The 16,340-nt window shown below is 43.2% G+C and overlaps 1 protein-coding gene across 1 annotated transcript in view; it reads right to left on the minus strand.

The window, feature by feature from the left end:
- Positions 1–15,792, minus strand: part of PARVA (parvin alpha) — a 65,997-nt gene extending 50,205 nt beyond the window's left edge. Inside the window, exon 1 of the mRNA XM_086613368.1 lies at positions 15,657–15,792. Coding sequence (XP_086469494.1) covers positions 15,657–15,792 — 136 coding nt within the window. The remainder of the gene's footprint in view (positions 1–15,656) is intronic.
- Between the last annotated feature and the right edge of the window lie 548 nt (positions 15,793–16,340).

Below are 16,340 nucleotides of genomic sequence, written 5' to 3' on the forward strand. Positions count from 1 at the left end.
TTCTATCCTCACTGAAAAATTCTCAGGTGTTTAGAAATGCTCAAATGAAGATATTCTGAGTAAGCGCAGACTTTTAGCAGCTATTATTATGCTGGAAATAGAAATGGACAAGTAAGCAACTTCTAAGAGACTCTGAAAACAAAAATGCTGTTGTTATAGAGTGCAAAACCAACAACAGACACAAAGCGGTTTTGATTAAGTTTGCTTATAATATGGGATTTTCTTATCAACTTATTTTATTCTGTCCTCTACCAATTAAATTTTAATGATCTGCTTGATAAAAACCTTTCTCATGAACCTTTGAATCTCTGTTATATCCTCTGCCTAGCATGCTTTACATTTCTGCTCTTACTGTACACACCAGCTCTGTTTTCTCTGTAGTTTACCCTGAGAATGCTGTTCTGTACATAGAGTTGTTACTTTTCACTTGGACAAAAGCAACTTAGCACAGAATGTCTGATAAAATCCACTGGGGTAACTCCTTCAAAAATTAAATACAACAAGTAAAATGCAATCTAAATTTACTAGCCCTACTCTAAGACTAGGCACAGTCGTCTTCCCATTAAGATTCAGTTAATATTCAAAATACCAGACCCGCAATACAGCGAAATGCTGAGCTCCATTCTGACACACTTCTAGCTGATTCCTGTGAACCAATTCCTGGCACTTACTCCACTCACGCCAGCTTTCCTCGTGAACTGGAGCCACCTTGTGCCCTATGGAGCACCTGCATCCTGCTCTCCGTTTAGGAAAATGTTTATTTACAAAACATTCTAAAAAAGCATACTGGCATTCTGTGTATGAGACAACAATTCCTAAAAAATATTTATTCCAATTCTATATAAATTGTTTCATTTTTGAGTAACTCTCAAGTCAGTTAAACAGGAATGAAATAAGAAAAGATGCAAACCAACTGGATGTTGATTATTTTTTTCCAATCTAATTCAGTATTGCAATGAGATTTTAGGAAGCGCGCAAGACACTAAGTCACTTTGAACACTCGTGGTATAATGTGGAACACCTCTACTACTTTCTAATTGATTATCCGTTCTTACCTATAATTGAGAAATATAACAAAGTAGTGACAAGAATCCAAGACCACGAGCTGCTTTGCTGTATGTTTTATTTTGCAGTAAACCAGTAAAGTCTCTTCATCTACAGTAATAAATTTGAGTGCACAGCATATGGCCTTAAAATGTTTACAAGTGCTAGAGTTCAGATTTGGCCTCTAGCCATAAAATTCAAATCCAGCTTTGAAACATCCCCAAAACCCAAGAGGTGATTTTTTTTTTTTTTGTCTCATTATAAAATAGGGATGACATGCATCAGATAGATCTGGACATATTTCCAGAGGCTTCTGGGGCAAATTCAGACTCAGGGACAAATCTACCATATTCATGTTCTTTTATTCTAATAGGATCAATATTAAATGTGTTGAGGGTATGAGAGCATCAAGCCAATACACATTTCCTTTCCTTCTCAAAGCAAGGGTATTTTTTTTGTTCCAAGTGGGGAGGACAGATTTGATCACACCTTCTAGTAAAATTAATACACATCATTTAAACACATGAGTCTTCACAATTCTTCCTAAGCCTGAAAGCATAGGCCACACACACACACAAAAAAAAAAAAAACAACAAAAAACACACAAAACCCCAAACCCTGAACTACATAGTTACAACAAAGACTGTTCTGGCCTTTTACCATTCTTCTTCTTCATGCACTCTGACGACAAGTTAGACGTATCATCTTTTGAATCCAGTACTGCAATACATTATACCGCATTTACTCTGAGCACTCTGACATTATCATTATCTTCTTTTGTGCCCGACAGCAACTGCGGCTCCTATAATGCCATTATTGTAATTAAGAACAATCTGAACCATTGACAGCATTGCCTCGTTTGCTCTAGAATCCCCTGTGCATTAGTGTTCTTCTAAACCAATATTTCACTATTAATAGTTTGCTGCTTTAGAACCGCCTACAGTTAAAAGAAAAAAAAATTATTAGGCCTCAGTCTAACTCGATGGCTGAAGAAGAAATTTGTTAAGAAAAAATATATGAAAGGCTGTACACTGTCAAACTGTTACGCTTTTCTTTACACACATTGAAAATGGATTCACACCCTGCCTACCTATTCAGGCCGTTGCCCAGGTGAGGAAGCTTATTTTGGCTTGCTTCAAAAGGACCACCTGTACAGACACAAAAGAAAACATCTCTCTCTTCTCCCTCTAAATGTACCCAAAGTACTTCTCTGTCTAAACTCTCCCTTTCATTAATCCAGCACACAGTCGGATAAGTAGGGCACAGCAATTTAGACATTCTCGTCTGGGAAATTCTGACCTTAACATCCACCCTTGCTGCACACATGTTCTCTAGGCTGCCTGTACCTCTGTCCATCTGCTTGCAAATTATGATGCCTGTTTGTTTGCTGAGCCAGGAAGGTGGTCCTCCACAGCCTTATGATTGCTTAACACCCAAGTTTCTGCCTGTCTGTCAGGGATACAATCAATCACGAGCTGAAGAAGTGCAAACACAACTGACCAGAGAGCACTGACACAATCATAGAATCATAGAATCATAGAATGGTTAGGGCTGGAAGGGACCTTCAAAGGTCATCTAGTCCAACCCCCCTGCAAGGAACAGGGATATCTCCAACTAGATCAGGTTGCTCAGGGCCTCATCCAACCTGGCCTTAAACGTCTCCAGGGATGGAATATCCACCACCTCTCTGGGCAACCTGTTCCAGTGTTCTACAACTCTCATGGTAAAAAATTTTTTCCTAATATCCAATCTGAATCTACCTCCCTCTATTTTAAAACCATTACCCCTTGTCCTATCACAACAGGCCCTCCTGAACAGCCTCTCCCCATCTTTCCTGTAGGCCCCCTTGAGGTACTGGAAGACCGCTATCAGGTCACCCCGGAGCCTCCTCTTCTCCAGGCTGAACAGCCCCAACTCTTTCAGCCTGTCCTCATAGGAAAGGTGCTCCAGCCCTCTTATCATCTTCGTGGCCCTCCTCTGGACCCTCTCCAACTGGTCCATGTCCTTCTTATGTTGGGGACTCCAGAACTGGACGCAGTACTCCAAGTGAGGTCTCACGAGGGCAGAGTAGAGGGGGAGAATCACCTCCCTCGACCTGCTGGCCACGCTCCTCTTGATGCAGCCCAGGACGCGGTTGGCCTTCTGGGCCGCAAGAGCACATTGCCGGCTCATATTGAGCTTCTCGTCCACCAGTACTCCCAAGTCCTTCTCCTCAGGGCTGCTCTTGATCCATTCACCACCCAGTCTGTATTTGTGCCTGGGATTGCCACGACCCAGATGTAGGACCTTGCATTTGGCCTGGTTGAACTTCATGAGGTTGACACGGGCCCACCTCTCCTGTCGAGGTCCCTCTGGATGGCATCCCTCCCTTCCAGCGTGTCAACGGCACCACACAGCTTGGTGTCATCGGCGAACTTGCTGAGGGTGCACTCCATGCCACTGTCCACGTCACCGACAAAGATGTTGAAGAGGGCCGGGCCCAACACGGACCCCTGAGGGACGCCACTCGTGACCGGATGTGCCCCTCTTAGCAGCAAAGGGCAGAAAGCCCATGGTCAAGCAATGAGAAGCAACTTACACATTTCCTCGGCAGTAAGAGAAGCTGGAGTATTAAGCCCTCAAGTAAAAGAAACCAGCGGTCAGTACCTGCATACTATCCAAAAAGGGCTATGTTGAAGTCTACCAATCAAACATCACTGGTAATATAGAGTTTTATCTATTTTTAGGAGACATGAACACAGAAAAGCACTATATGAAAATGACTAAAGAAACATGGCTAATGGAAAAAGCTGGTATTTACAAAGGATAATACAAAAAAACAGGTATGGAAAAAATTATTTCATAACTCCCTTTCTCCATTCTGTTTCTAGCATAGTTAACTTCACCTGAGTTGTTTGCTTGTGCGCTGCTGCAGCCACCAAAGCCAAGAGGACAGCTCTAATTGGAGCACTTAAAAGTTTTTGTCTTACTGCATGCAAAGGCAGGCGAAAGAGATTCAAGTACTTCAGTACAATACTAAAGATGTGGTGATCAATTTTTCTTCCTGTGAACACACATTCCATTAAAAAATGATGAACCTTATACTAAAGAAACATTCAGGAAATTATAATGTTTATCCTACATTTAGGATTTTTGGTGTTTTCAAAGCTTTTGCAGTATGAGACTGTATTTTCATGTCTGGGACATCTCTACCACTCCAGAGATGAACAGCTGCTGTTCACTCTACCATACCGTTCAGTCTCTGCTTACAGCTTTTGAAGGGAAGCGGTGGTCACTGACAATTGTTGCACTCACTTTGACTAAAGTACCTTTTTCCAAGTGTAATTTCATAGGTTTCACTATGAATAAAGGTTAATCTCACCCACCACTGGGTCAGTGCCATAGACTGCTGTTACCACTCCAGAGGAAGGGAAAAGAACAAAACTGGCTCCATGCTAAGCAGAAATCAGAGAAGCCAAAAGGACTTAACCACAACTACAACTACCTAGAATGACTCACAGAAATATATATTCCGGGTGTTTTCTTTTGCAAAAATAATTATCTAAGAAAAACAAGATGAGTAAGATATTGTCAACCATGGTACACTATGTGGTGCTTAACAGAAACATCAATAAGAAGTCATTAAGAGAAATACAAAGACTAAAAGAAAAGTAGTATCGCTAACTCATGACCAATGTGCTGTCTTTCATTTTGTATTACATCCACAGATATGATAAGAACATTTTGTAGCACCACATGCAATTGTTTCACAGGGACTACTACAAAATTAAAAGGAAAGCAGAACATTTGGGAGACTGTAGAGCCTTGTTATTTAACCCTGCAATTCTTTAATATTTTGAGTAAGACCATCACTTGGTTGAACAGTGGCACATTCTAGAGCCAGGTGCAGGATTATGGCGAACAGATGGCGGCTAATCTTCTTCACACAGCTCTGCCAATACAACTCACTCTTGACCAGTCACATTCTTGGTTTTTTTTTTTTTTCTGGCCCTTGGTTTTCTCTGGCCTGATCATAGCTTGTCAAGGGGTAGTTGCATGGTAGGCTAAAGATTCACATAGGCTGCTGATCCGTTTTTGCTTTTGGTCCAAGACACCTTTTGTTTGCATTTCAGTCTGGTCACCAAAGTGAATTAACTCACTGGTGCGCTCAACACACACACACCCCCCCAGTCCCAAGAGGGACAAGGGTATTAAAATCAAGTAATATTATCTATTAATAAGTATTAGCACACTAAACAGAAAATGTAAGATGATACAAATAAAGAGCAAGGCTCTGAGTGTCTTGCTACTCAGTGCTCCGAGTACAGCTACACACTCAAAGAAGTACAGAAACTACTACGAGCTGGAGAAGGCACAAGGAATACACAGAGAGCAAGCTTAGCCTTCAGCCCCACCCCAGCCCTGCATTTGGAAGAGCTGCAAGTGAAAATGTGAAGCACTGCAAAATATCCTGCCTTCCAGCTCATCCTCTCTCACGCAAAATGGCATCACGTTGCTCTCAGCACAGCACTGACTGCACCTGTATAGTGTTAACTGCCCTTGCAAGGGCCATCTCTTTTTGGATTTGGCTGCAGTTTAGCTAAGAAAATAGCCTCTCATTAGGGACACACATCAACAGCACCACACATTTTAATCAGAACTGATGTGGTGAGGAAAAGGAAGAGGACAGAAGCAGCAGATGGGAAAGCAACCATAATTTACCAATACCTCAACTACTGCTTTTCTAAAGCTTCACTTTGCAAAGAACTGTGTCCCTACAACTGCTGATTTCATCTTCAGCAACATCAGCGTTTTGCTGAAAAAGACTGCAGAACTCTGTGGATGAAGTTAACAGGAAGCACTTGATCTCGGATACAGTCAAGCAATGAAAGAACTAGATGTTCTTATCTTAATCTCAGTGAGAAAGGCGGAGAGTTCAGTATTAAACTATTTGGTTTACAGGGAGGGCATGGCTTAATGGCTGCGGAGAAATTAAAGTGAGAAAAGAAAAAGTAGGACACATCCCAGAGATTCTGCCCATGGGAGATTTACAGAAGCACAGACCTGTACTTACAGGAAGCTGCCTTTAAGCTGAGGGGTTTCAGAAGATATAGAACCCCCACAAGTAGCAATCAAACCCAGTGAGAACTTTTCTCTTTGTCAGAGTTTAGGTATCTTGGTCTTCTTTTATCGTTCAGGGCAGATTCCTTTAATGCTAAGAGAAACATTTGAGTTCTAAAATTACAGATTCTCTTGACAGCACATTCAATTTACAGAGGATGAAAATGAAAACTTCATATTTACTCTCTTCTACAGCTTCACTTGGTTACATCCACCTTCATGTTGAAGACTGGATGCATGTTTTTACGAGTCTGATATCAGGGCTAGCATATTTTAAATCTGGAGGTGCAAAGAAAAAAGATAGCATTTAAAGAAGGGTACATTTGGAAGCAATGGAAGCTCTTTAACCACTGATTTTACCATGCTGATTTTACTTCACCATTTTAACCTATTTTACCTTTCATCTATATAATTGGTATGTATCTATCCAACTACAGCAGATACTGAAAAGAACTGACAGAGTATGCTGTCACCATACCTTCATCACACTTGGCTAGCCAGAGGTACAAGGTTGGTGGATCACATCAGCCTACCTTTCCTCAGTTGAGATCCTGAACCATCAGACACCTGAATCTTTAGATGGTCCCCAGAGGTCCCTTCCAACCGTAACTATTCAGTAATTCTGCAACCCAGGCTTGTCAGTCTCTATGACAGCACGGTCCAGTTGGCAGCTTGTGGCCGCCATCCCTTCCCCATAGATGGGGAACAGCTGCTGTAGCAACAAGCACTGCCAAACCACCAAGCACCCTCATCCACGTCTGCTCACAGCACCCTGAAGAGCGCAGCAGTGACCGCTGCGACCAAGGCAGCACAAGGAGAGGCAGGGAGCAGCTGCTGTGGAAGAGAGGAGGGGAAGGGATGGACACAGCCTGGTGGGCTGACATCTTCCCTCCCCCTGCTCTCCAGCCCTGTCCCTCCTCCCAGCCCAGCAGCACCTCAAAGAACAGCTGCTTTCTGCAGCCAGACCCCCTTGCTCTGGTTCTCTGCTCCTCTTCATCCTCCCCTTCCCTTAACCCATTGCGTGCATGTTTAGTTTTATCCTGGATGAAACCTACAGGCTCAGACGATGAAGAGACTGCTCAGATGGGGAAAAACAGAAATAAAAGGCACACTTCTGTAGCAACTAACTTGCCCACATATTCTAAGGCTACTTTTGGAAGTCAAGTGCAAAGACAGAGTTCAGTGGCTCTATGCCCAGGTAATCAGAGAACAACAGAGTTAATGGCTACATTGGCTCAGAACACCAGATCAAAGTCCAGGGTCCTGACCCTCTGGCATTTTCAACGATACAAACAGGGAAAGGCAAACCAACACATTTTTTTTCCCTTGTCATAAGCTCCCTAATAGCTGTGGATTTCATGATGAGTACTTAATGATTTCTGAATCTGAAATGTCTATGATGGCCTATGCGATTCGCTTGTGGGCCACTGCAGAGTTTCTTTTTTCATCAAGAATCCACCCAACCCATATTTAGCCCCTCCTCCGCTTTAAAAAATACTTCTGGCATCCAAAATACCCTACAGCAATAAGTTTCAGAACTTAATCACACATAGAGTAAAAAAAAGATAATAATTATTTTATCACTTCAGTTAGTTCAAAAGCAACTGGATGGACTTAACAATTGGAGGTGTTTTTCTGGGAACAGGCAAGAGAGCCTGGCTCTATGTTCTCTTCATACATGCTCTATGCATGGGTCCTCCCAACTTCAGCAACACACCACCATGGGCTCCTCTGCCTCCTTTCTGGCAGAGGAGAGGTTGGCAGTGCTGTGTTTTGTGCTAATCTCAACGCTGTCAGCATTTTACGTACCCTAAGTTTTACAATCCTATATAATCTAACTTCTTCACCTATGTTTACACATGCTAGGAGACATTCACATAAAGCAGGCCCTGATATGTTCAGATCCACGATGATAGGATGCCTCTGAGGATAGACTCAATAACCTGTCTGGCAAAAACACAGGCACGTGGGACTCACGTGTTCTACAGATTTGATTGCTGCTAGTGAAAGACATGGCCTAAGTATAATTGGACTGGGCCCTATGTGAGTATTTGTTTAAAACAATGACTTTTTTAGAATAAATTGGGGATTATCCGTGACTTCTGAGATCCAGAAATGCATTCACAGGTAATATTTTCTTATCTGAACCAACCAGTGCCAAAGCCTATTAAAAGAAAGAAAAAAAAAAAGAAAAAGATATGTCTTGAAACCAAAACCAAAGAGAAAACGATTCCTGATGAGATCAAGAGTCCTAGAAAAAACTGAAATGCCAGAAATAATGTTAAAATGGAGATTACAGGAGGAAAAAAGCCAAAAAAATGCGCAAGATACACAGATAAAGAGCTCTAGCTTGCAAATTATTGCATGCAGGGGCTCTTTGACCTTTTTCACTGTGAAAGTAATAGTGCCTAACATAATAGGACCTAGCCCTCGATTTAGCCACACATAAACAATAACAGATGCTTAACAGTGTCTTACAGCTAACAGCTAACAGTGCTGATTAGTTTCTGTTTATTGCAGAGAGCAGCACTTGCGGAAAGAGGCAGCAGAGGCAGGAAGACACGAGAGAGACAGACCCAAAAACTATCACAGGCTACAGCAGTTACTCCTTCACCCACACAAACCCAGCACAGCATGGCGTGGCAGACGACAAACAGCTTCAAGCATGTCGGAGCTGCCATTTACATACATGCCTGAGAGTTGCATCTGGAGGGCTATTGCCATCACAACAGAAGCAACAGTTGCGTGTTCTGTCTATGCTGACAGAAACGTTTCAGAGGCAATTATCTTTCTTTTTACTGAGCAATCCCTTCAAGGGTCAGAGCAGAAAGGCCTCCCCAAATATCCCCTGACAATTTGGATTCAAAGGATGACAACAAAAACCCCATGCCCTCCTCGAGTGTCTTCTCCTCCTTTCATACACTGCAGATACGCTCAGAAGGCTCATAGCAATGAAATGACAACAAACGAAGCAGGTGAGTCTTCCCTCTATTTTCCTTTTCACTTTCCACATTCCTTCCACTTAACAGAAGTATTATATCTACTTAACAGAACTTGCTCCAAGGCAATAATTATTTCAATGGTGATACTAATAGGTTTTGCCCAGCATCAGCCTCGCAGCTGCCTACGATGCACCTGTGGCAGTACACCAGGGACTGGGGAACACATAACAGAGTATATAGGCGAAAGGTTATAAGCATGTTTCAGCTGCTATGCACTAAGGTTGAAGGCAAAGTGCCTTATGTCAGACATCAAAACCAGCTGTTCAGCTATTCTGATGGCACAAGAAGGCCTAGGGTCGACATACTGATACGCTGCAGTAAAAGATAGACATTTAGAAGTACTGATATAAGAGCGATGGTAAAGCCTTGCCCATGTCATTTCCTTTCCATGAGAAACACTATATGACATCTTCAAAGCACCAGTATGAAATTAGCATTCAGTGGCCCATTTTCATCATTGGCAGTATGTATTAGGAAATATGATGGTAAGACGTACATCAGTTCTTCTTTAAGCTTTATCTGCATATTAAATACAGCATCAGGTGTGAGCAGTAGAAAAGAAAAAGCCTGCGAAGCATTTAAGCCAGTCTAGAATCTCTCACATGAGAAAGAGACAAACAAAACAGTCTTCTGATGGGGGAAAAAACAGTCCTTTGCGCCAATAGTGCATTACTCAAAAACAAGTTGCAGAAACAGGTCTAAAGAAAATAATTGAAACATGTTAATTAGAATTCATCAGAACACTTATTGTCTACTAAGATATACATTTATTTCACAGTAAAATACCCACAGCCAGACCAAGGCACAAACTCAACAACACTAGAAGGCATTTTAGTCATGGATTCCAGAATGACAAGTATTTTATTTAAAACATCTGAAAAGCTCTCATCCTCCTACACTTATTCTTAACCTGTGTTTTTAAATTCTTTTAATTTCATTTTATTCTGTGAAACGCATGATAGCAACATAAGAAATTGAAGGTTATTATCAAGAAACAGCAAATTCTACAATATTTTACACTGTTAACACACTCTTCCTTTAGGCATACAGAGAATATGGCCTACTGTGACCTCACATACCAAAATGAAATTAAAAAAAGACATACAAAACAAAAGAAGAAATATCGTAAATGGAAGCTAAAAGAAAATTCATTCCTTCTCCTGCCCATCAACACCAAATAAACTAGGCAGAAGAGCAGTCAAATTACTGAAATTGATGTCATATCAATTGGAAAACCGACTGAGCCCGTACAATGAGCAGTAATTGCTCTCTACCAAATTCACGGGTCCAAGCTGTCTGCTTCCCATCTGCTCCTACACAATTTAAGCAATTCTGAACTTTGCTCTCCGTTCTCAAATGTGTCACAGATTTATTAGCATGTCAGGGGGCAATTCTTAAGATTCTCCACGAAGGTAAGCTATTAGGAGGAGTGAAATTTCTGTGTCTATAATTGCCAAGCCAGGAAAATTCAAGGAGGACAATCACACATGACCTTGCTGAACCCACCATGAAAAATTTATAAGATAACACAACACACCCCCCTGCATCTAAAAAAAAGAGGTCATTCTGCTCTCTCCTTGCACTTGTATAAAGATATGTCTAGTACACAACGCAGACTACTATAAGGAGCTTACAATAAATTTTAATTTGCGATTGGTTTCTGCTAATACAATGAGCTCCACTATGCATCTTAACTCCTGCTAGATAAGGACTAGAATCCTCCAGATGCATATATAGGGTGGCTAAATCTTTGAATGCTTTTCAGGAATGAAAGGGATAGAATCTTACCGTAAGTTACAAGTAATTTTTACATACAACAGCTCAGCTGTAAACAGGTCATCAAATATTCTATTATTAGATCACAATTTTCTCATCAGATAAAAAGCTAAGTATAATTAATTCCAAATATATTTAATCATTTGTACTTTTTGTTACCTTAACAGAATTTATACGCTATTTAAAGATGCAGCTGCTCATGCTCTCACAGGAAAGTCTGAAGTACCATGTTCTCATCCTTGAATCACACCAATAGTGATGAGATACTGTAAACAAAAACCAGGCTAAGAGCCTACATGACAGATGATGACATAAGCAAATCTGAGCTCCAAATTTCAGATTTCATGAAATATTCTCTAATATTTAATAACAATGCATTTTCCAGATTAACATATGTCTTAAAGTATGAATAATCCTTGCTTACATCATGTGTGATACCTCAAGTAACAATATGTCAGGTTACTCTCTCTGTTTTGGTCAACAACTTGTGCTGTCTAGAACATTCTCATCTCTGACATGGGTGGAATGCTTATCATCGACAAGAACTTTGAAGTTCGTAAGGAAAGGCTTGCTATGTATTTTTATATTTATTCATACATACAAATTAATGTTATTACAGAAAAGCAATTTTATATTATATTATAAACTACTTTTGCTACATCTAAAACTACATAGACTTTACTCTCTTTATAAATAATCTGCATTATTCTTCACCATAATGTCACTTCAAATCTTGATAGATTCTCATTTGGTGGAGCATTTTGGCATGGCTCTATTGTTGCTATATATAAAAGTGTTACCCAACAATAAAGGGGTTAAAGTTTTGTGTAACAGTTTCATGAAGGGTTCAGTTGGCAGTAGGTGATTTACACATACCTAAAGAAACTAACAAGAGGTCCAGCCTCGAAGCTGTCAGCAGTGATTAAAACAGAGACTCTTTATCAAGAACTGTCTGCCCTTGGAGGGAACATCCCAGAAACTGCAGAAACTGCATAAACTTTTTTATCATGTTTTTCTAAACTGTGAACATGCAGTGACTTGGGGGAAAAGGTAATTCTGGCAGGGGGAGATCGCGACCGCCGACTCACGGACCACCTACCCTAATTACAGCCCAGACACAAAAGAAAGGGGCGGAGGAGGAAAACTGAGCATGCAAAGTAATTTACATGAAAAGCGAGAGAAAATAAACCAATTGTTTAAGAATATGTAAATATGTTATGAATTATGCATGATTGTAGTGTATAACTAATTTTCTGTCCAAAAGCCGGTGTGCATGCTACGAGGAGAAATCCCCCGTGCACCCAGCGCCGCAATAAAGAATACCTGCTTTCTAAAACTCTAAAACGAGTCTTGGAAAGTTCAGTTTCCTTTTCAGGTATCAAAAGTATCATTTTGACAACAATCAAAATGCCTGTTGATGGCATAAATACAAAAAACATATACATACAATCATGTATCATCTACAACAGTTAACTACATATATAACACAGATAGTACTCAAACGTAATTAGTGTATTCCCACTAACAGATAAAACATTTTTGCATTATTTTAAAGCACTAATTCTTAGTCCTTGTGGTAAAATACGTAAGTAAATCAGTAAATTTCTGTCCTATAAAGACAGGCTGAGAGAGTTGGGGCTGTTCAGCCTGGAGAAGAGAAGGCTCCGGGGTCATCTTATTGCAGCCTTCCAGTACTTAAAGGGGGCCCACAGGAAAGCTGGGGAGGGACTTTTTACAAGGGCGTGTAGTGATAGGACAAGAGGTAATGGCTTTAAACTGAAAAGAGGGCAAATTTAGATTGGATATAAGAAAGAAATTTTTCACTCAAGAGGGTGGTGAGGCACTGGAACAGGTTGCCCAGAGAAGTTGTATATGCCCCATCCCTGGAAGTGTTCAAGGCCAGGTTGGATGAGGCTTTGGGCAGCCTGGTGTAGTGGAGGGTTTCCCTGCCCACGGCAGGGGGTTTGGAACTAGAGGATCTTTTGAAGTCCCTTCCAACCCTAACCATTCTATGATTCTATATGTAGCAGGCCCTTAGTAGCCCTTGAGGGTGCGCAGGTTGGAAAAAAAAGCCATAGTAGCTCTAGTCAGGTCTATAAATCCAGTTGATCAGGAGACTGGTATGACAGCGGCATCTTCTGCATAGTCTACATATATCCAAAAGAAGAATTGTTGCCCATACGTTAAAATAACAATACATTGGAATAACCAGAATTGTTGCCTCATGAAGAAATGCTAACATAGGTGAATTCCAGAACATGGATTATGACTTACACTTGAACATTTTCTAATACAGTATGCGTGTTAACAGTTGATTAACCATGTGCACTCCTATGACCAAGACCTGTCTCTATAGGAAACCTGCAACTAGATAGGTCAATTAAAGTAGAAAAAAAAAAAAAAAAAACAACAAAGAAAGAACAGAGCCTAGATGAACAAGCAATCTGATCTCCTATATGAAGTTCCTAGCTAAACTTCAAGTACACCTTGAGCCCTGCAAACCGTGGCAACACAGCTTAAGATGGAACCCATGTGTGTCATAGCCTGCAAGAAACAAGGTGACTCATTAATAGTTTGCAAAGCTGTATTTATTTCTAGTGGAAGAAAAATTAGGAAGTATGAAGAGGACAGGCTTCACTGTAAGGATTTACCAGCTTCGAAGTCATCTGAATCTGCTAAAAACAAACAATCAAAAAAGGAAGATAGCATAGCATCAATCTCACCACTATTTGCGCTTCCACTAAAGAAACGTGATAAATACAGGCAGAAGCAAGAAGAATGTTAAGGTGAATTTAATACAATGCTTTTTCTTCCATCAGCAAGTAACAAACTCCTCACAAAGCTAAAAAAGTTTTCTTCAAACCACTGTTATTTTTAAATAGACTTTAGAAAATTGGGTAACGCAAAGGACAAGGACAACACTAACATTGTCCCAAAATTTCAAAAGAATATCAGTATGATGAGACAATGAAATGGCAGGTTCAGGTTTTAGTCAATACATCTAATACAGACATAGAAGTAACTAGAAGAAATATGACTTCACAGAATACATCTTTTTGTAAGATTACAAGATTGTGGATAAAAGTAACTGCTGTGTCTAACAGTTTGCTGGAGATTTGTGACTTAACACTATCTGTCACTGAAGAAAACAGCATTTTTTAATAATAATAATACTGGACATACTAAATCTACTACAAATAGGCTAAATTAAAGATCTGTAAACATACCTACAATATAAACTCAACACAGGAAATTGTTGCTAGTTCAATGCCACTACTATTTCTGAATACCCTAACAGAGTAATTTAATGACCTGGGTAACTATTTAATAAAGTTTGCCATAATTTACTATTTCATCAACATCTGGGCCATGGAAAGAGCCAAATAACATGAGCACAATTGTGCAACATGTGTTTCTATTGAATAGCAAGACCATGCACCTCTGAAAGACGATGTGACAGTTACAGAGTGAAGGGCTGTACTTGACAAAGTTTTATCATCCTTGTCTGCAGTACTGGTGCTACTCTGAAATGCTGTGCCTGGTTTCATTACCCATGCATACATCAGAAGCAAGGGTCTGCCGAGCCTAATACCCTTCTTCACACTTGCAAGCAATGAACATCACTTAAACTGTTTTGAAGTGACTGTTACTTTAGTGCTGTATGTCTCATATTTAAATTAACATCAGCTGTGAAAACGATGGGTGAGGTTAAATTCCAATTCTCTGTCTCATGGGATTCTAAATAGGCCGATTCAGCAGGGGGTGGGTATTAATTCACATGTATGGACAAAGAGCCAGACTGTTGTACATGCTCGGTGTTCTTCCAAGGTCCGCTGTCCTGAAGCAGGGTTTTTTGCTCAGTACAAGAATAATCAGGTTAAAGTTTTAAGCCTTTGAGGAATGATTACTATTACAAACACAAAGCCATTTACATGCATTACACTTTTTTCAGAGCGACGCGTATCGACCGTGCTGCACGCAACATAAAGCAATACATCACGAGCCGAAGAGGCTTCGAGCATCAAGTTCTGGGGTTTTTTGCACGACTTGAAAGGCAAGTCCTCCTGACGGGCCGCGAGGCGCGGCCGAGGCAAGCAGCGCCCGCACCCAGGGCGAGCCCCGGGCCGTCCCCAGCGGCGCGGCGCTGCCCGGCGCCGGGGCCCGCAGGCCTGGCGGGCCCGCAGGCCCGCGCCGTCCCGAGCGCTTCGCCTACTGCGAGGAAACACTCCCCTCCTCCAGCTCGGGCACCCCAGTCCTGCCCTGCTCTGCCCCCGGCCCGCCGTACGAGCTCAGCGCTGCCCCCCACACGGGGGGCACCACGTACCCGGCCGGCGCTCCGCGGTTCCCACCCCCCGCGGGGCGGCGGGGCGGCCTCGGCCGCAGCGCACGGCCCGCCCCGGCGCGGGGGCCGTTAGCGGCGGCGAGGGTGGGCGCGGAGCCTCCCCGCCGGCGCCTGCCCGCATTCCCGCGTTTCCCCCGCCGTCACGCTCTAGCGCTCGGGAGCGGCACCGGGAAGAAGCGCCGCTGCCGCCGCCCGGTCCCGGCGAAGCCGCGGGGACACGGCGGCGCGCTCCTCCCTCGCTGCTCTCGCCTGCCCACCCCACCCCGCGTCCTTCCCCACTCAGCCCCTTCCTCCCGCTCCCTAGAGTCTTTCCTCTCCCCCTGTCTCCTCCTCTTCCCCCCCCCCCCATTTTAAGGTAACTCCCAGGAAACGTGCAAACCTGTAATTTTTACCTTCTTTGGCTTTTTTCCTCCTCGCCAGCGTGCCGCCGAGCTTGCCCAGGAAGGAGTCATCTTTCTTTCTCGACGGGGGAGATTTAGGGGTGGGGGATTTGGGGGAAGAAGGGGACTTCTGAGGGGAGGTTGCCATGATGGCCCAGCCGGCGCTCGGGGATGGAGGAGACGGTTCCGCGGCCCCGATGCCGTGGGAGGCTGCTCCCGGCTCTGAACGGAAGCGGAATTATTTCAAGCATTTGAGGCAGCTCCTGCTCAGCTCTCCCGACTCTCCCGCTCCTTCCCTCCCTCCCGCCCGCCCGCCCTCCCGCTCGGCGTCCGCCGAGGAGGACCCACTCCTGTCGCACGGCTCCCGCCGCCGGCCCCCTCCTCAGCCCAACGACTGCCCCTCCCTGCCCCTCGCAGGGTGCTCAGCCGAGGGTCCTCGTTTCACCTGCCCCTGGGCTCTGGTCCCTCAGGCTCAGGAAAAGTGCTTGGCACAGCCCCGGGAAGGAGAAAGCCCGGCGGCGGAGCAGGGGTGCAGCCTCCCGACGGTGTGAAGGCCACGCTCCCCCCCCCCAGCTGGGGCACACACCGCTTTGCGGATGGCTGGCAGTACCCAGAGGCACAGCTCAGTGCCGCGCCCCGCAGCCCATCGGCCTCTGCGCTGCCTCGCCGAGGAGCCGGTCACTAACTCAGCACCGT

The sequence above is a fragment of the Tauraco erythrolophus genome, chromosome 6 (assembly GCF_009769465.1).
Source record: "Tauraco erythrolophus isolate bTauEry1 chromosome 6, bTauEry1.pri, whole genome shotgun sequence".
NCBI classification, from domain to species: Eukaryota; Metazoa; Chordata; class Aves; order Musophagiformes; family Musophagidae; genus Tauraco; species Tauraco erythrolophus.